Source organism: Podarcis melisellensis (genome assembly GCF_964234715.1).
Source record: "Podarcis melisellensis genome assembly, chromosome: 8".
Lineage (NCBI taxonomy): Eukaryota > Metazoa > Chordata > Lepidosauria > Squamata > Lacertidae > Podarcis > Podarcis melisellensis.
In genome coordinates this window covers 41,852,702-41,873,321 of record NC_138540.1, presented here as the reverse complement: position 1 = coordinate 41,873,321, position 20,620 = coordinate 41,852,702, and the positions used below count along the sequence as shown (strand labels likewise).

The 20,620-nt window shown below is 47.8% G+C and overlaps 1 protein-coding gene across 2 annotated transcripts; it reads left to right on the top strand.

The window, feature by feature from the left end:
* The first annotated feature begins 7,484 nt into the window (after positions 1-7,484).
* CDT1 (chromatin licensing and DNA replication factor 1) lies at positions 7,485-20,048 on the top strand. 2 transcript variants are annotated; one of them, XM_081920188.1, is made up of 10 exons: positions 7,486-8,219; positions 9,015-9,161; positions 10,167-10,414; positions 11,266-11,460; positions 13,217-13,365; positions 13,887-13,972; positions 14,722-14,910; positions 15,845-15,985; positions 16,583-16,784; positions 17,950-20,048. In XM_081920188.1, exons 1-10 carry the CDS (start codon positions 7,860-7,862, stop codon positions 18,111-18,113), a joined length of 1,881 nt encoding a protein of 626 aa, XP_081776314.1. In that variant the 5' UTR covers positions 7,486-7,859; the 3' UTR covers positions 18,114-20,048. The 2 variants fall into 2 exon arrangements, with proteins under 2 accessions (XP_081776315.1, XP_081776314.1); XM_081920189.1 differs by lacking the exon at positions 9,015-9,161 and having other exon boundaries at positions 7,485-8,219.
* Positions 20,049-20,620: the final 572 nt, after the last annotated feature.

Below are 20,620 nucleotides of genomic sequence, written 5' to 3'. Positions count from 1 at the left end.
TCTGGCCGGGGCGGCGCTGCTTTGCGTCAAACTTGCACTTTGCTGGAAGGAACCTCCGCCTCCGCCTCCTTCTCCTCCTTGGCGCGGCCTCCCCTGGCCTTGGCTCGTGGGGCTCTGCAGTCCCGTTCCGTCCGGGCCTTTTTCTGGGACGCAGCACCATCTAGCGCCAGCTCAGCCCCATCGCAGCAACAGGCCACCAAGGCAGCCCGTTTCCAGATGCCACATCACGCTCAGAAAAATAATAACAATAATTTTGCCAGAAGAAAGCGCCTCTGGGCACTTGGAGAGTGTGATTTCGGAACCACCCCGAGGAAGCAGAGCCCTCGCTACATGCGGAGGTTTGACTGAGACTAGACTGGACAAATTCATGAATGAGAAGCTGCCATGTCAGGGTGGATCAGGACAGCGGCTCATCTAGTCCTGTATCCTGTTCTCACAGTGGCCAACCAATGCCTGTGGGAAGCCTGCAAGCAGGACCTGAGCACAACAGCCCTCTCCTCTTTCCAGCAACTGGTTTGCAGAAGCAGGGTTGCCTCTGTCTGTGGAGACAGAGCATAGCCATCATGGCTAGTAGCCAGTGGTAGCCTTTCCCTCCATGAGTTTGTCTAATCCAGGGGTCAGCAAACTTTTTCAGCAGGGGGCCGGCCCACTGTCCCTCAGACCTTGTGGTGGGCCGGACTATATTTTTTGGGGGGGGGGAAATGAACGAATTCCTATGCCCCACAAATAACCCAGAGATGCATTTTAAATAAAAGCACACATTTTACTCAGCTAATAACACCAGGCAGGCCCCACAAATAACCCAGAGATGCATTTAAAATAAAAGGGCACATTCTACTCATGTAAAAACACGATGATTCCCATCCGCAGGCCGGATTTAGAAGGTGATTGGGCCAGATCTGGGCCTTAGTTTGCCTACCCATGGTCTAATCCTCTCTGAAAGCTGTCCAAGTTGGTAGCCATCACTGCCCTGTACATGAGCTCTGTGAGTGCGGCTTTCTTCCGGCTGAAGTGCAGAGTGTTTGAGGACTGGGACATTCGCAGGGAAACCAAAATGCTTGTTTACAAAGCTATTGTACCACCAAACTTACTATGTGCTTGTGAAACATGGACCACTTATAAATGCCATCTCCAGCTCCTCGAAAGATTCCATGAATGGTTTCTCTGAAAAATTTTACACATCACTTGGGAAGACAGGTGAACTAATATCAGTGTACTGGAAGAAGCAAAGATCTCCAGTGTTGAAGCAATGATTCTTCAACATCAACTTCGTTGGACTGGTCATGTTGTGCGGATGCCTGATGATCATCTTCCAAAGCAACTACTCTATTCCGAACTTAAAAATGGAAAGTGTAATGCTGGAGGTCAACAAAAGAGGTTTGAAGACTGTCTCAAGGCAAATCTTTAAAAATGTAGTATAAACACTGACAACTGGGAAACACTGGCTTGCGAGCACTCCAGTTGGAGAACAGCCTTTACCAAAGTTGTCATGGGCTTTGAAGACACTCGAACTCAGGAAGCAAGGGAGAAATGTGCTAAGAGGAAGGCACGCTTGGCAAATCCACACCGTGATCAACTCCCGCCCGGAAACCAATGTCCTCACTGTGGAAGGACGTGTGGATCCAGAATTGGCCTCCATAGTCACTTATGGACTCATTGTTAAAACCGTGTTTATGGAAGACAAACTGACCCGGCTACGAGTGATCACCAAAGAAGAAGTAGTATATGAGCATCTCTCATAGCTGTGTGAAGAACTATTTTCTTTTGTCTGTTTGGAATCCTACAGTATTCAAGCTTGATTGGATGTCCATGAATTCTAATGTTACAAGAGAGGGAGAAAAACTTTCCTCTGTCCACTTCCTCCACTCCGCCTCTATCATTGGGCCTAAGGTTGCTCCTACAAAGCCACTGATATGTCTCTCTTCCTCCTCTGTGTATGTTGGCTACATGAGCTTCCGTACTTTTCAGTTTTCTCAGTTGTGGATATTCATTGCTATTCCGCCACTTACCATCCATATCAGTGAGTGGAGCTTGGTGTAATGTATCCACAGGGTTTTAAAAATTGTGCCCACAATCATTCCTCCCCTGTCCACCACTGCCTTTTTTATGTTCTGGGCAACACAAGAATTCCCATACATATGTAGTATTCCTATACAGTGGCACCTTGATTCTCAAACCTAATCCGTTATGGAAGTCCATTCCAAAATCAAAGTATTCCAAAACCAAGGAGTGCTTTCCCATAGAAAGTAATGCAAAATGCATTAATCCATTCCAGACTTTTAAAACCAACCCCTAAAACAGCAACTTAACATGAATTTTATTATCTAACGAGACCATTGATCCATAAAATGAAAACAATAAACAATATACTGCAGTCACACAATCAATCAATCAGTAGCTGAACTGGGTTCCACACAGTCACAAAAACAAAAAAGACACAAAAACACAAAATAAATAGCAAAAACACACTCAAGAGAAACACTCATAACAGAAGTGTGGTGCTCAAATCGGAAGCGTAACACTCAAAATGGAGCACGTTCAGCTTCCAAAAAAAATTGCAAACCAGAACACTTACTTCTGGGTTTGCAGTGTTTGGGTTCCAAGTTGTTTGAGTACCAAGGTATTTGAGAACCAAGGTACCACTGGACAAGTATTCCTATACCCATGTGGGCACAGAAAATACGCTACGTGAGGAAGGGAGGCATAGCTCAGTGGCAGAGCAAGAATTCCCAGGTTCAATCCCTAGCAACTCCAAGTAGGGCTGAGAGCATCCCCTGCCTGGAGGGCCGCTGCCAGTCAGTGTATTGTGTATTGTATTGTGAGCTAGATGGACCTATGGTCTGACTTGGTATAAGGCAGCTTGCTAAATCTTCCTGTATTTCTACACTTAAAAAAAATCCAGGAAGTACAGAAGAGCAAATGTTACCAGCCTTAGTTATAATGTTTCACAATGGGTAAAATGGAAGCTTGAGCTTCTCTTTTTTCGGGTGGGGAAAATATCCATTTGTTTTTGTTGTTCTAATACTGTAGCCTTGTGCAAGAGTAATGTTTGCCTGATTAAGACTTGCACATGAAATATGTCTTGCACAAGACCTCTGCATAATTCTTTTTGGTAAAAAAAAATACAGTTGCTCCGCCCACTTGTGCCTCTGCCCATGATTGGCAGGTGGCCCCCAGAAGGTTGCCCAGAAAGGAATGTAGCCCTTGACCTGAAATAGGCCCACCACCCTCATGTGTTAGTGGAGCACCCCTTCTTGAGGGGTGGTGGACTCTATTTCATGAAAGGCTTTTAATAAGAGGCTGGATGGCCACTATCAAGGATGTTGTAGCAGCAGATCCAGAAGGCTGTGCTAGACGACCTTTGATATGCCTTCTTATTCTCTGGTTCTATGTATTTGCTGATTAAGGGAGGAAGAAGGAGCCACCAATTTCAGGATCCCGCTTCTCATTCCCCTTTCGTTTGTTCTGCTCCCACCCAGATAGGCCCACCCCCAGTGTGCAAGCCGCAGCTGTAACAGGAAATAACAAGCTTTTGACATTCCTCAGATTCCCTGGCACAGCAACTGGGTCTTGCATCCTGAACATGACTAATAAAAACATTGCTCAGCTGTCTGCCTTGATGGCTTATTTCCCATTGTTTCATCTGAATCAACTCGGCTTCCCTCGTTTTGTTGCAATTCCTCTGTTGTTTCCTGTATGGCATGCAGGTTCAAAACATCCCTTATTTCAGTTTGCTCCTAACCCATATTAAGGCAAGGCCTTTCACTGTGTAAGTACCAATTCTGCAGACACTTAAATATTTACACTGAGGGGAGTTGTTTGCACGTAAGGCAAGCCACCTATTCCTCGCTAGCTGCCACCTACATTATGTAGCAACCATGTAAACATTACCTGTCTAATATATTGTACTGCTTACCTTGAATGGGCCTTATGTTTCCTTTCTTGAGGGTACAGGAGAGTTCCTGTGCAGAAAGAAACACACTTTTCAAAACCTGTACAGTGGTACCTCTAGATACGAACAGGATCCATTCCGGAGCCCCGTTTGCATCTAGAAGTAAACATAAGTAGCGATGGCACATCTACGCACGTACGGGTCGCTTTTCACTGCTTCTGTGCATGCGCGTGACGTCATTTTGAGCATCTGCACATGCGCAAGTGGCAAAACTCAGAAGTAATGCACTCCATTACTTCCGGGTTGCCGAGGAGCGCAACTCGAACGCGCTCAACTCGAAGTGTATTCAACCCGAGGTATGACTGTACAGTTGTACCTCAGGTTAAATACTTAATTCGTTCCGGAGGTCCGTTCTTAACCTGAAACTGTTCTTAACCTGAAGCACCACTTTAGCTAATGGGGCCTCCTGCTGCCGCTGCGCCACCAGAGCACGATTTCTGTTCTCATCCTGAAGCAAAGTTCTTAACCTGAAGCACTATTTCTGGGTTAGCGGAGTCTGTAACCTGAAGCGTATGTAACCTGAAGCGTATGTAACCCGAGGTACCACTGTATTTCATAAAACACAGACAATAAGTTTTCCCTTGGCTCCTAAGAAGGGAGTTCCCGTGGAGTTGCCTTACTTCAAGTCTTAGAATATTTTGTCCATCTGTTCTAAATCTAAATCCAGCACTACTCCAGGGGACTCTCATGAGACACAGCAATTTGTTTTGTACTAGGACCTCAAGATCTGGCCACTGACAGAGCATGGTGCAAAAGGTATGCACTTAGAATGAAAGAGTTCTGCACTCAGGAGTTTGACTGGCAGAAATCAAACGAGTTTTAACTCAAATGAGTTCCGCACAAAAAAATCACCTAGTTGCTCACTTCATTTCAACAATATCATTATTTGGGGAGAGTGTGTCAATTTGTTATTAAAACTGAACAGAATTCCTTGCCAACGGTTCTTGAAACCATTCTCTCTCCTGCCCATTCCTGGTCTACTCTGACTGGAAAGTTCTCTGGTAGAGCCCTTTTCCATCAATAGTTACCCAACCCTACAGATGCCAGAAATGGAAATAGAGACTTATTGCACACAAAGACAAAATAGGGAAAGGCCTTCTTTATCACTAAGCTATGACCCCTCCAGAATGCAGACATAATCCCTGCACACAGAAAATTAGCATGCCAAGGGGAAGCCTGACATGCTCGCTTCTTATGCGGAGAGATGAGTTGTTGTTTTGACATAAAGTATTTGAGCACCTGAACCTCCATATACAGTCTGAAGTGGTACATTCTTGACTCATCAGCCCCAGTCAGCATTGTCAATGGGCAGCGATTATAAGTCTATTGGAGTTGAGCAAAATCTGGAGGGCTGCAGGTTCCCCATCCCTGGATAGACACAGGTTTACCACCTGAGAGAGAACAAGGTCTTAAGTAATGCCTGCTTCACCTTGCATTTTGTGAAGTGTTACTGTAGCCTTTCCCAGCCTGGTGCCCTTCAGATGTCTTGGCCCACAGTTCCCATCATCTCCAGTTAACATGGCTGTGATGGCTGGGGCTGATGGAAGCTGTGGTTCAAAACACCTGGAAGGCACCAGGTTGGGTTGCATGGCACGGTACAGAGGGAAAACAATCCTGCAGATCTGATAAATATTTTTGCAGTTTGTAATCAGTTATGAGGAAAGATGTTGTGTTTTGTACCGGGAAGGTATACAGTGGTACCTCATCTGAATCAACTCGGCTTCCCTCGCTTTGTTGCAATTCCTCTATTGTTTCCTGTATGGCATGCAGGTTCAAAACATTCCTTATTTCAGTTTGCTTCAGGTTACATACACTTCGGGTTATAGACTCCCAGAAATATTACCTCGGGTTAAGAACTTTGCTTCAGGATGAGAACAGAAATCGTGCTCCGGTGAGGTACCACTGTATTTGGAAAACACAAGCAGCTGTGCTCCAGATGTGGCCTGGGAGTAGATCCCATTTGTTGGGATGTGGAACAGCTGTAATCCAAATGTGTATCTCTGATGGCTAGAATGGGATCACATGGGTCTTGTGCCTTCCTCCCAGTTGCTCTTTTCAAGGAGTCCCTCAAGCAGCCTTGAAAATAATTTCAATCACTCCCTGTTTCAAGGCTGCCTCCCAACTCTCTTTCAGATGCAACAAGAGTGAATTGAAATTCTGTCAGCAGGAAAACTTGCCTTTGTGGACATTGTTACTTCATGGCTTCTGGCCAAGAGTCACGTTCAATAAAGCATCTTCTGAGGCTTGGGCAGGCATTGATCTATGAAATAAATCCCAATGGATTAATTAATGCAAGAAGGCTTCCTTGATCTTTCCCCAGACAATTATGCCAGACTTCGTCAAAGGACCCGACACAGATTGACCACTGGCAAGGCGCCAGCTTTGCAGTTGTCACTGCATTCCCATACGTTACTTAAAAAGGTAAAGAGACCCCTGACCATTAGGTCCAGTTGTGGCCTATTCTGGGGTTGTGGCGCTAATCTCGCTTTATTGGCTGAGGGAGCCGGCGTAGAGCTTCCGGGTCATGTGGCCAGAGCAGTGCACGGAAACACCATTTACCTTCCCGCCAGAGCAGTACCTATTTATCTACTTGCACTTTGACGTGCTTTCGAACTGCTAGGTTGGCAGGAGCAGGGAATGAGCAACGGGAGCTCACCCCATCGCAGATATCAAACCGCCAACCTTCTGATCGGCAAGTCCTAGGCTCTGTGGTTTAACCCACAGCGCCACCCACGTCCCTTCATACGTTACTTACAAAGCAGTAAAAAATAGATTAACTGTACTCTATGGGATTACTGCCTCTGAACATAGAGGTTCAATCTACCCATGATCCACCATGACTAACTGGCATTGGTGTGCCTCTCTTCCTCAGTGAGTTGGTCTTAGTTCCCTTCTAAGAACTGAAGTATAGTGACAGGGCATAGGCTTTTTATGCAGAAGGTCAGAAGTTCAATTTCTGGCACCTCCAGGTGGGGCTGACAATATCCCACTTGAAGTTCTCTGGAGAGCTGCTGCTGGTTAGTATAGATAATAGTGAGTTGGATGGACCAGTGGTCAGACTCTGTGGAAGGCTGCTTCCTATGTTTTTGGAAGCCATCTAAGCTTGTAGTCCTCAACATACCAGAAAGTTAAGTTCCATTGAACACAGTGGGAGTAAGCATTCTAGACAGGTTTACTCAGAAGTAAGCCCCAATAAGGAGGCTTACTCCCAGCTAAGGGTGTACAAGATTACTCTCGGTTTACAGCTGGTTTTACTTTATGTTACTTCTGGACAGGGATATAAGCCTGTGTCCTCACCCAAACAAACCTCAAAGCAAGTCCTCCTCTCTCACTGCAGAAAAACAGAGAAATACAGAAGTACTTAAATTAGCTTCCCTGGGGGACATCTGCGGCCCTCCAGATGTTTGGTGGACTCCAACTCCTATGGGCCCCAGCCAGCATGGCCAATGGTGAAGGATCATGGGAGTTGTAGTCCAAGAGTATATGGCGGGCTGCGGCTTGTTCACCCCACCTCCCTGCTAACTGCCAGAGTTTTGGACTACAATTCCCATCAGCCCCAGCCAGCATAGCCAATGGCCGAAGATGGTGGGAGTTGTAGTTCAACAGCATTCTGAGGACTACAGGTTCCCCCGCTCCTACAGAAAAAAGAAGCAGCGCCACCTTTCTAGTTCTGCTTCGCCGGGCTCAGGTCTGACCCCACAGGTCTCTGCAAGCAATGGAGGCAGGAAAAGCTACGCGGCGCCTTTAAGAGCTCGTCCGCGCCAGCGCGGGAAAGGAAGCAAGCTAAGGGGCGGGACTTAGGCCAAGCCCGCGAAAGTCGGATACTTTGTTGCCGCCGGATGGAACGCTGAGTAGCAAGCCGGGCTCGGAACGTTCCATCGGGAGAAGAAGCGGCCACGTGGACGCCATGGCGCAGCTCCGGGTCACCGATTTTTTCGCGCAGAACAAGAAGGGCCCCGCGGCGGGCAGCTTGAGCGCCAAGCGCCGGAAGGTACAAGCTGATGGAGCCCCCGAGCCCCTGGAGGCCGGCAGTCCCGAGAAGAAGAAGGAGCAGCAGCAGGAGGAAGAGACGGGGCTGGGCCTCTTGGAGCCTCCTCGCACCCCGCTCGGCTCCAGCTGCCCGCAGCCCAGCAGCAGCAGGAAAAGGCGCAGGCCGGAGCCCGAGGCGGAGCTCACGCCGGTCTCTGCCCAAGGCCGCCGCCGCCTCGGTGCGAAGGGCACCGCCCGGAAGACGCTGGTGATGCCCGCGGAGGAAAAAGGCGAGGCGGTGAGTGACCCGAAAGGAGGGGAAGCAGGACCGCGCGCTCTTACCTCGAGCCTCTTTAATCCGGATTAGTTGCCCGGAGCCTTGTTGTGTAGTGGGAAAGGGTGGAAGTCGGGGCTGTGTGAATGGGTCCGCCCCTTCGGGTTTTCTTGATCCTTCCCCGGTGTGAGCTCAGAGGCGACATGGCAGCACGTACCTTTCTAGGGAAGAGTCCTGTGGGGTCAGACCTGATGGTCATGCCATTCCCACGTTGGTTGTCTGCAGTGTCTTGGATGGTTGAGGTAGACTGTTCCTGAATATGGCGGTGCTATTAAGTTGTCGTAGTGTAGAGACTTTGTTATTCACTGTGCCCAAAAATGGGGAAAAGAATATTTCTGAAATGGGCATTAAAATGGTTAATGGGGCTCAGAGCAAAATATGTGCAAAGTGATGTACATTGGGAGTAAAAAATAATAACCCCCCTGACATGCATTAATAGGGTTTGAATTGGTGGGGACTGACCAAGGAGGGAATATGGGTTTTTAGTAAGATATTACTGTGAGAACCCAATGTGGTTAGAAAACTTGGAATACTGTGTTCAGTTGTAATTTGAATCCATTGGTTTGGTTCCCACACTCTGGAGTAGCAGAAAACAAACCTGCTCCTTATTGCATGTGACAGCCCTTCAGATATTTGAAGCTGGCCATCATGTCAACTCTCAGCCTTCTCTTCTTCAGGCTACATACTCAACTGCCTTAAGCAACTGGTATTCTGAAAGGAGATGTGTTGCCAATTCTGACTGGAGTGCTTCTGTTTCAGGTCCCAGGCTTTGCTTCCCCCACAGCCCTTGGGCTACCCAGCCCCTCCAGTCTGGATAAAAAGGCAAAGGATTTGGCCAATGTGACTCTTTCACCAGGTCTGCAGCTGGAGACCACAGTGCAGCCTGGCGTAGTGCCGGTAGAGAAGGTGAGCCTTGGAGAGGAAGGGGGGTGGCCTTTGGATTGTATAGGCCGCCATCTCTAAACATCTGACATAGCATTCTGCTGCCTCCTGAAGCTTGCACAGCTCAGTAAACCATATAGCCTCTGAGCTGCCACAGCACCCTTTGTCATTAGCATACACATTGACTGGGTTCAGTGGCTCCAGATTCTAATGGCCCAGCACTGCTTCCTGTGTTCAAAACTCCCATTGTTCTAGGCGCATTTTGCAACAGGGAATTTCATTAGTGCAAGCAGTTTCTGAGTTCTGGGCGCAGTACTGCGCCGAAGATTTCAGATTAAAACTGCAGAATGGAAGGAAAGGAGGAGCTTTTTCTGCCTCCCCACTTCCAGCTACTCTGAAGACTGGAGAAGAGACCCTCTTAAGAATATTAGGGGGGTGGGCAGGGGAAGGACTAGACCCTGTAAAAAATGAACATAATATTTTAGCTGCTCTTCATTTTCAGCTTTGTATTCTTGTTTTAAAAAATGGGTGCCGAGACGTTCTGTTGTTTCGCCTGTAACCTAGGTTTAAGGTGCTATTTAGCTCCTAGCTTTCATATCTCAGTTTCTAACACCGACTACTTCAGAGCTGCAAGATTAAGGAAAGATGCAGCACTGCTGCAGGGCTGTGCTAAGTTTGCTTAAGAATTGCAACCATAGTGATTGAGGGCTGGCAGTCTGATGGAGTCTGTGATGCTCACAGGCCATTCAGTTGCTTACCTTGCCACTGGTTGCTGCTTGCCACTAGCAAGTACCAAACTGTAGAGATTACTCAAAAGGATTGTCTGCTGGATATTTAGATTTCAAAAGGGAGGGTCACCTGTACAAAGGAACATAGGAACCTGCCTTATAGCAGCTCAGACTATTAGCCTATTCAGGCCACTGCTGTCTACTCTGAATGGCAGTCCCTCTCCAGGGTCTCTTGCCCTTTCCTTCCCTATGTGAATAAGGCAGGAATCTCCCTAGCTGAGATTTCTCTCCTTCCAAACAGGAGATGGTGTCTAAGGAGAAGTTGGCAGAGCTGAACGGTCGTCTGGCGAAGATCCGTGCCCTGGCACAGAAAGTCACTTTGCCAGCCAGCTCCTCAGAGGCTGACGGTGACATAAAGAGCAGATTAAAACGGGCTCGGCTGCTGGAATCCAAAATCAGCAAGAGGAAAGAGGCTGAGAAGGAGAAAGTGAGGAACCTCCCTCAACTCCAGCTGGGCGAAAGCAACCCTGAGCCAACAGCAGAGACCAGGTAGGGGAAGAGCTTTCTGAGTGGTTGGCCTTGGTGATGAAACCAGGTGTCTGGTGAAAGGGGACATGGCGATTTTCTAGATTAGGGGTCTTAGGCCATCGAACCCTCTTTTTTTGGAAATTCCCAGGGCGATAGCTTGCATTTGAAGCCTTTTTACTTTTAGCATATCAGTACTCATCCATCTTTGTGTGTAATATTATGCTGCTGCATGTAAAATTATGCGGGGATTAATTTTAGCAAATTTATAAATTTGTTTTCTGTGCCTGGTGTTCTGTAGTACAATAGTTATACTAATAGTTTGATTGCTGTCGTTTTCTATTTTGTTTTGTATGTTATATATTAGTACAAAGTTCCTTTCTGGATATTGGCCATTGGCCATAATAGAGTGATTGATTGTTTGATTGAGTTTAGGAGTGGTTAGCTTGTGCCCACCCCAATTGTTATGTGGCTGCCATTGCCCCTAGAGATTATTGGTCTCGTTGGCTGGGATTGGTAGGAGTCTAGCAACATCTGGGCAGCAACAAGTGAGCCATCCCTGTTCGAGGCCATCAAACAGCCCAATCCTAAGCAGAGCTGGCCGTCTCCTACCGTTTGAGTCTGCAGGATGCTTGGATGTCCCAGTCAATAATTAGGATTGCAACGCCCAGCCAATAAATTGATTTAAAAATATTTTTGATCCTTTAGAAAGGTGCCCCTCAGTACAGCAGATCTGAAAATGGATATGCTGCTCTTAAATGCTTGCAACTATCATCCAAAACCTCCGCCGACAACTACCTGTGTGAGAGCTAAGGTGACATTGTGCTGTCGTGTGACGGAAACACCTGATTATTTTATTCTCCCCATCTTCCCAGTGCGAAGGCTCCAGCCTTCCAGCGCTTCCACAACCTCGCCCAGGACGTCCCCCCGGGACTCGCGCTGCCTTACAAGTACAAGGTGCTGGCCGAGATGTTCCGCAGCATGGACACCATCGTGGGGATGCTTTTCAACCGCTCAGAGACGGTGACCTTTGCCAAGGTCAAGCAAGGCATCCAGGACATGATGCGCAGGTGAGAGCTCACCCTTTCTCCTAGGGGTGGGCAGGGAGCGTGGGAGGCAATCGCCTGTGAGCAGTCAGTCCAGAGAGGCAGAGAGAGTGACTATGTCTCCACCTGGCAAGCTAATAATTCTGCCCAGGATGCCAATTGGGAATAACAGAGTGAAGATGGGAGCAGCCTTTGTAACACAGTGGTTGACCAGAATTCCCTTCTGGGCTGGTGGTTCCCCCCCTGATGTCAATTACTTGGCATGTAATAAAATGGATGGCCTTCCTTGAGCAGAAAGCAATAGTACTTTGTGCAATGAGTGGTGAACCAAAGAAGTTCAGCTCACAGGGTGTTGTCATCAGCTGGTTGGCCCCCAGTACTCTTCCAATGCCGCACACCCTCACCAAACCTGCTCTGTGCCCAGAGTGCTTTGAGGACCCATTAAACCAGGGGTCAGCAACCTTTTTCAGCCGTGGGCCAGTCCACTGTCCCGAATTCCTATGCCCCACAAATAACCCAGAGATGCATTTTAAATAAAAGGGCACATTCTACTCATGTAAAAGCACACTGATTCCCGGACCACCCTCAGGCCAGACTTAGAAGGCAATTGGGCCGCATCCAGCCCATGGGCCTTAGGATGCCTACTGTGGATGCATTTGGATGCATTAAACTGTGGTCATGCTGCTCAGTTGCTTGAATGGATGCGAGGGGCTGTAGAAGCCTCTGGCTTTTGGTGAGGAAGTTGGACTTCCCCCTACTGCTGTTGCCCTGCTGTTGCCCTGCTCACTTTTGCCCCGACCCTTGTCTACCACTCCCACATGCAGCCCCCCCCCAACCCTGCGAAGGTTTCCCATTCCCTTGACTAGATAAAATCATGGAAGCTGCGTAACTGGTCTTGGGAGCTCTTGGCAGTGATAAATGGTGTTGGAACCTCCACAGCTAGAGTCAGAATACCTCTTTCTTCTGCTTGAAGACTTCTGGCCAGAGAGACAAAAGTGCTGGGCTAGGTGGATACTCTTGACCACTTTCCCTTCAAGCTTTTAGTCCTCATGGTGTTGGTACTAACACACAAGGCCCTATACAGCTCAGGGTCAGGTTACTTGAGAGAGAGACAGCCTTCTCCCTTATACACCCAGCAGATTGCTTGGTTTGCGGGTAAATTTCTCCTGCAAGTCCCCAAGATCTCAGAGGTTTATCCCGTAGCAGCGGGGCTTTTAGTGTGGCTGCCCCTGTTCTGTGGAATAGCATTCCTGTTGAGATTCAGCAGGCGCCCTCTCTCTGCACTTTCTGAGAACAACTGAAGACATGTTAGTTGTGATTCCTGCATTTCAGGGGGTTGGACTAGACAATCCTTGGGCTCTCTTCCAACTCTTATCATTATTTGTTCCATCAGCCTTTCCCAGCTGGACCAATGGGTATTTGACATCACTGTCTATTTTGGATGGTTTTCATCTTGTTTTAAATTCATCTGCTGTTTTTTGTGTCTCTGAATGTGTTTTTGTTTGCTTGCTGGTTTTAACAGTATGTCACCTTGAGATGATTGTATAGAAGGTGGTTAATAACTTAATGACAATATCACGGGTGCAAACCTATTTCGCGTGCCAGTTTGTATCTGTCTGCCAGACCCAAGAACCTCCTCGTCCTCATTTTGAGGGTGCCACCATGTTAATGGGATGCTCACTCCCAGAAGGGTTGATTACGTTCTATTTATCTGATCCTTTATAAACTTCTGATCGCGTGCAAGATCTTGGGCGCTGATATTCTCCCTGCCTGTCCGCAGGCAATTTGAAGAACGGAACCTGGGTCAGATCAAAGCTGTGTATCCGGCTTCGTACATCATGCGCCAGGAGAAGAACATTCCCACCTTTGGCACCCCTGGTCAGAAGAGAGGCGACTACCAGCTGACAATCGAACCCATGCTAGAGGCAGGTGGGTCCTGTGCGGCATTCGCAAAGGAAGCTCCTATGAGCTTGGGAGGAAAGTGGGCAGGTACACTTCATTGTACGTTTCCTGCCACACCCTTTGAAATGTACTAAGGACCAAACTTGAAGACGTTTGTGCTGGGTTGCCAAAGAACCACCCCAGTGTGTGTCATTGTAGGACCACTTCATTACAGTAAGGCAACCTTGGTCCTGGGGACCAGGTGTGGCTCTCCAGGCCCCTGTTTCTGGCTCTTGGGAGTCTCTTTGGGCTGCACACTGTTTGTTCTGACAGTGGCGCCTCTTGCTTGCCTTGGGAGGAGGATGGAGAGAGGAGTGTGTATACACCAGCCTATGCCACTTAGTTGCCCCGCCCACTTTTGCCTCTGGCCCTGCCCACCACTGGCATGTGCCCCCCTCCAGCCCAACTCAAAGGTTTCCCATCCCTGAACTGGCAGGTAGAAGAGAACAGCAGTTTCAGAGGGAGCAAGAGGGAGATGTGGCCTGTCACCCTTCATTTGTTTGTTTCAGGAGAGAAGCTGTCAGCATCACACCTGATGCAGCGTCGGAAAATATTTGGCAGGAACTTGGTTAACATCGTAAAAGGGCACCACAAGGTGAGTCTCCTTCCTCCCCCACCCCCCAAAAAAGTGCTGGATTTACACAGTAAGCAGACTAAGCACCAGCAAAGCATGAGAAGCTCTGGGAAGAATTTGACAGTTCCAAAAAAAAGCACCAAAGAACTTTCAAGCATCTTATACTCCAGTTTCCCCCAGTTTTCCTGTTCTCTTCTTATTACTTATCCCCACCTAAACGGGGGGGGGGGGGATGACAACTAACATCTACTAACGTAGACCAAAAGAATTTGAAGAAAGCAGATCCTGTCACGAGTTGCACATGACATAATATGCACACACATTTCTGCAAACATGCAAGCTTTTGCAAGCTCTTGAAAAAATACAAATTTATTTTATGGTTTAGTATTGTCCTTGTTTTGAATTGCATATGGGGGCACTGTCATCTTGTCAGTGCCTAGGACCTCTGAAGGTCTTCTTCATCTGGCCCTTCCCCCTCCCAGCAGTTGTCTCCTCCCTCCACTGTAGCTCATTCCTGCCTTTGCCATGTAAATGAGAAAATGCATCCTATGGAGGGTTGCTTCACATCAGGGTTTCCCAAACTTGGGTCTGCAGATGTTTCTGGGTTACAGTTCCCCTCACCCCTGACCACTAGTCCTGATGGGAGTTGTAGCCCAAAAGCAGCTGGAGACTCAAGTTTGGGACAACCTTGCTATACCTTATCAAGTGCTGGTCCGGGTGCTATATCAGGCATAGTCAGTCATCACCTCCCCTGTGCTAACTCCCTGCAGGCTTTCTTGGCGTCTCTCAACCCTCCAATGGTGGTGCCGGAAGACAAACTGACAAGGTGGCATCCCCGGTTCAAGGTCGACGACGTGCCCGACATCGTCCCTGCGGAGGTGCCTCAGCCCCCGCAGGTGGACAAAATCACGACTGCTCAAGAGGTGCTGGCCAAGGCTCGCAGCCTGATGACGCCCAAGGTAAAGCTGGCCAAAGGAGAAGGCCCTCTGTGTGTGGGTGGAACTCTTCGACTTAGCTATTATTTCCATTTTATATCCTGTTCTCCCTTGCAAAGGAGCCCCTGGGGCAGCAAACCTGTCAATAACATCAAATTTTTTATAAAGCCTTCTTGCAAACAGTTAGCTAGTGATCTCTCAAGGTTGCCAGGAGCAGCTTCTTTCAGCTGTCACATGGAATTCCTTGTGGAAGGAATTCCACAAATGGAGAGCCACCACCAAAAAGGCCCTGTCATAGGTTAGTGCCAACTGGGTATGCCCCAGTGATGGCACAACTGCAGCCTCACCTGCCAATCTTAGGATAGGAGATGCTTCGTATTGAGGAAGGCGCCATTGTATGCTAATACTTTGAATTTCTGTGTACTAAATTTGTAAGGAATATTTTATATAAATTTGTACCGATACCTTGATTTTATTATAAGTGGATCTTGACCATCGAAATAGGAACAGTTGTTATGGGTCTGCCTCCTTGTGTGACTATTGACTCTTTCCCTGCAGTCAGAAGTTGGCCAATTTTTTCTTTGGACTTGCTTTTATTTTGGCCTTAATGCCAGCCCCTAGCAGCTCCCCCCCCAAAAAAAGGGAGGGGTCCAAAAGTTGGGATTTGGTACTAGAGAGGGAAAGCCTGTGGCTAGATAAATTTGGTTGTTGATTACTGTGCTGGGGAAGAGGGAGCAACGGGTCCTCTCTGCTGCCTCAACCACCTGCATCTCAGTTGAATGGGCTGTTTGTGCATGGTGGGGGCGAGAAATTGTTCAGGAGCTTATCAGTTTACTCTTCCGCATGGCATCGCAACTGCTTTTCAGCTACGCAAGACTCCTTTGCTTGCCAGGTGAGAAAAACTGCTACTGATGGCTGACCCACCTGCTCTCTTTCTTTCTGCCACACCCAACAACAGATGGAGAAGGCGCTGGCCAATCTGGCTCTGAGGACCGCCGAAGCCAGCCCCTCTGTGCCGGAGTCCCCTCGGCCACCCCCGCCAGCTCCGGCTGGCACCCCCAGCAGCCTGAAAGGGGTGTCGCAGTCCTTGTTGGAGAGGGTGAGTGCCTTGCCGTAACCTCACCAGGCGGGCTTCAGGCTTGTGGGATGTGGGTCACCTTTCTTCTTGGTTTGTATAGTAAGGAACTCTAGGTCCCAACATCCAAAGTCAGAAAGGGGTTTTGCAGATGGGGCAGGACCACTGACCTGCTCCACCTCATGCATCATTACTCTTACTCTCTTACTCTTATTTTTTATTTCATTTTATTTTAGTAAGTATTATAAGGGTGGCACCTTTGAGTGCAAGTTGCTGGAAACTGCAAGATGGGAGGAGTGCCCTTGTGCTTGGGCCCTTCTTGTGGGATTCCCATTGGGGCATCTGGTTGGCCACTCAGAACAGGCTGCTGGGCTAGATGGCCTGATCCTGCAGGCTCTTCTTATATTCTTCCCCTTCCCACACAGACTCACTCCTTGTTCTTCTTGCACCGCTCTTTGCCCTGCCCGACCCACCCCCTTTCCTTGTCGCAGACAAGATGCACACTTAGAATTCTAAATAGCAACAACAGAATTCTAAACAGCAGAGCATCTGCTTTGCACGCAGAAGCCATCAGGTTTGATCCCTTCTGATGCCGCCGCCACCTCTCTCCCTTTCTCTCAGGTCAGAGCCAAGGAAGTTCAAAAGCTGCAGGCGCTGATGGTGCGGAACCCGCAGCAGGAGCAGCGCCTGGACATGCTGTCGCGTCTGCCAGATATGGCAAGGGTCCTGCGCAACGTCTTTGTGGCGGAGAAGAAGCAGGCGCTGCCCATGGAGGTGGCGTGCCAGCGGATGATGGCCAGCTACCGGTCCCTCATGACGTTTGGTAAGGGGAGCAAGTGGGCACACCTGGCGAGCTTTGAGAGGGAGATGAGGGAGTGATGCGTTGTCTCCAGGCAGAGATGGGGAAGCTGTGCCCCTCGGATGTTGCTGAACTATAGTTCCCATCATGCCTCATTCTAGTTGGCTCCCAACACCTGAATCTGCTCCATTCTTCCACCCCATCAGGGTTTGTTCCTTCCTGTTTATTTTCTAATTTCCCCCAGCCATTTTTAAAAGTGTGTCCCCCTCTTTCTATGAAGTTTCAGAACAACTAGAACAGGCTGTGTTTTAGGTGCATAGGAACTGGCCTGTTGGGTCAGGCAAGTGGCTCATCTAACCGAGCGTCCTATTCCCCCAGTGGCTGACCGGAAGCCTGCAAGCTGGACAGGAGTGCAGCAGTGCTCTGCCCACCTGCGATTCCCAGCAGCCTGGTATTCAGAGGCCTAATGTCTCTTAACATTGGAGGCAGGGTGTAGCCTTGTCCTCCATGAGTTAGTCTAATCCTCTTTTAAAGCCATCTCAGTTGCTGGCCCTCACTGCCTCCTGTGGGAGGCAAGTTCGAGATCAAAGTTTCAGCTTAATTGATCTTTAAATATTTGACTTACAAAGCAATGCCTTGCTGCTTGAATGGCTTGGGGTGAGGTTGTTTACCTCCCAGCTGTGTTAAGAACAAACACCTTATAGGTGTGTGTAGCACACAAACGAAAAAGATTGGCTTCCACTGCAACAGTGGCTGAATTGGTCTGTTGTGTTTACACAAAAAATAATCTTCCGTATACTTGAGGGTAACCCGATCAAACCCAGTTGGGCTAGGTATTCCAGTCTGAAGCAGGGTAATCGCTAGTCTAGAAAACTTTCCCTTTTTTTGTCCCTGGCACCACCCTCTGCCAGGGTGTGACTCCCGACTTACTCTACACGGAACCCTGGGAATGTGCCCTCTAACAAAAAAAAGCTGCATATCTTTTTAAGAGGATTAATTGTGCAACCGTCTGCATGCAAAGAGTCCTTTCCCTGCCATGTTTTCAGTGGTGATTTAGCCACCATGGAGTCATTTATAGTGGGTATCCCTATGATAGACAGGGGCTTTCTGTTCTCACTTAACAAAAGCTGTTAAGTGAGAAAACAGCTGGCACAGCGCTCTGTCTGAAACTCTTCCTCTGTCCCTGCAGGAGAGACAGAAAAGCACCTTCATCTCCTCTCAGAGCTGCTGCCCGACTGGGTGAGCGTTCTCCCCATCCGGCAAGAAACGTACATCAAACTGGACAAGAGCGTGGACCTCAACGTTGTCACGGAGAGACTGGCCGCAAGGGCAAAGGAAGAGGAAAGGCTCTAATCCACGCTGCAGAATGTGGGGAGATCATGCCTTAGGCTCAGAATCATCATCATTGTGTGCCTGTTGGCACAGTCTCTCTTGGGAAAGGACCCCGATGGCCAGAGACGTGTGTGTCATATTCTCTCCTTGCAGCTGATGCATGAATGTGGGCAAAATGTGAATATTGTGGCTTTTTCAGAATTAAGAGGATATGGCATCTCTCCTTCCTTCCTTCCCTCCTAGTTTTCTAAGTGCCATCCTGGTGCCTGTGTAGCTGTTACTGTTCTGTAAGGCCACAAGAGGGCAGCACATACAAACCAGGAAATCCAGTTTGATTGGCGTATCACAACAAAGTACCAAACTTTTCCCCTTTGTGCATTCAAAAAGTTCTTTGTCAGCACCGCTTTCCCACTTGCCAGATTTGCTGAACAGAAATAGAGAATGACGCTGTAGGACCACAAAGCCATTACTCCTTTCATGACTAGCATTTCCATTCCCTCATCTGGCAGGAAGCGGTGGGAGCTGCCTTTTTCCACAAAGGGAGTTTCAGTTCCTCCAAGACTTGGTAGATAGAGGACATTAAAAGTACTTTAAAAAAAATTGGTTGTAAAACATAACTTGTATATGAACCTTAGCAATAACTATTTATTGATCAGGAGGAGCTTAAAATGAGTGATTTTTAACTGGCCAAGCCATTTAGTTGACATTTTGGTCTCTTACCTTCAGTAAAGGGGATTGAGCCAAGAGCAGCGGTGGTGGATTTCTGCAATTTCGCTTGAGCCTGAGGTCACAGGTCCACCATACATTTAACGTACTACACTTGCCCCAAAGAATGCTGGGAACTGTAGTTTGTTAAGGGTGCAGGGGTTCTAGCTCAGTGGTAAACTACAGTTCCCAGGATCTTTGGGGTGGGGAGTCATGTGTTTGTAATGTATGGTGTGGTTGTGAATTGACTTTGCATGCCTTAGTAGAGCACCCTGTCTCAACCTTTCCCCAGATGTTGGACTTACAGCTCCCATCTTCCCTGACCACAGCTCCCGGCTGGTTAAGGATTATGGGATTTGTAGCCCAACCACCTGGGACCCTGAGGTTGGGAAAGGCTGGCCCAGCCCATTGTATGGCTCTACAATCTCACACATGGAACCAGGGAATCTCTCTGCCAGTAAAGGGACTTCCTTGTGACTGCATGTGACCTCATCTCTTCCCCTTCCTTTATTTTTTTGGCTCTTTCCTTTAGCAGATGCCAAGACAGCTGCTGTGCAAACTGCTGTTGTGACTTATTTGCCTTAAACCTATTAAATTAATTATAGTTCACCCTGTTAGGCGATCCATGGGTTTGGGAGCTAAATGGGGCCCTTGAATTGAGGTCTCTGGCCTGCACATGCCTCTTAGCATTGCTGCACTGAGTTTTGCAGCAGCACTAGAGCTATTCTGTACTGACTCAAACCATCAGTGGCAGCACTGGATTATCTGTTCTGTGGCCGCAGGAAGCTGAATAAAACCCCTATTCACAAATACCTTAACTGACTCTGCTTGTAGAACTTTTGTCACTTGCAAGCTTAAGGGGTGGCCAATTTGAGGCCCTCGAACTGTCGCTGGACTACCGATTCCTATTATCCCTGAACACCAGCCGTGCTAACTGAGGCTGATGGGAGCTGGGGTCTAGTAACAGCTGAGGACCCCCAGTAGCTACTACTGCCTTTTATTGAAATGTTCTTGATGCCATTTTTAGTAGTTAGGGCAACCTTGCAATAACATTTTAGAAATCAGCATGAAAATAAAGAGAAAGCAGAATGCAACAAAACCAAACGACCCCAAACCCACAGCAAACAGAAGAATCCACACCAGAAAAGTGGTGCAGGTGAGTCTGCACAATGTATTTTGATGGCAAAACTGAAGACTTAGCTAGAAAAAATGGCGTTCTTGTTAATGATGCAAATAAAACTTCTCATTCTTTTTGGAGTTGGGTGATTAGAGTATAATTTTTAACTTTAAAGTAAACATAAACAGACATTTTGTATGCCTCTCTTAATGCTGATAACATAAATGATTTTAGCCAGGAGAGTTATTTTGAAGAGTGTCAAGGAGGCAGGGGAAGGAAAGGGGTAAGAGTGGGCTGTATCCACTATGTTTTACTTAGAGCAGACCCACTGAAATTAATAGACCTAAGTCATGTCCATTAATTTCAATGTTTCTACTCTTACACTGGATGGTTTTAAGTCACTGGTGCTTTTACTACCTGGTTCTCTTCCTCAACTGTACATTATGTGAAAAGGACACTTTTTTTTTTACAAGCAGTTTCAAATCTGGGACAGCACAGAAGTATCTGAAGAAGTGTGCATGCACATGAAAGCTCAAACCAATAATGAACTTAGTTGGTCTCTAAGGTGCTATTGGAAGGATTTATTTTTTTTAATTTTTTTTCGAGCACAGAAGTACTTTTCCATTCCAGTGCCAAAAGAAAGACCTGTGCAGAACTGCAAGCCATAGCTATTGGGGAAAATGCTCAGGGTGCAGCTCATCCAAAG

Bases quoted from the DNA above. Each gene is read 5' to 3' on its own strand.
- CDT1 (XM_081920188.1), top strand. From the start codon at position 7,860: ATGGCGCAGCTCCGGGTCACCGATTTTTTCGCGCAGAACAAGAAGGGC. The intron at 14,911-15,844 runs GTAAAGCTGGCC...ACCCAACAACAG, and splicing joins GCAGCCTGATGACGCCCAAG to ATGGAGAAGGCGCTGGCCAA. The intron at 16,785-17,949 runs GTAAGGGGAGCA...CTGTCCCTGCAG, and splicing joins CCGGTCCCTCATGACGTTTG to GAGAGACAGAAAAGCACCTT.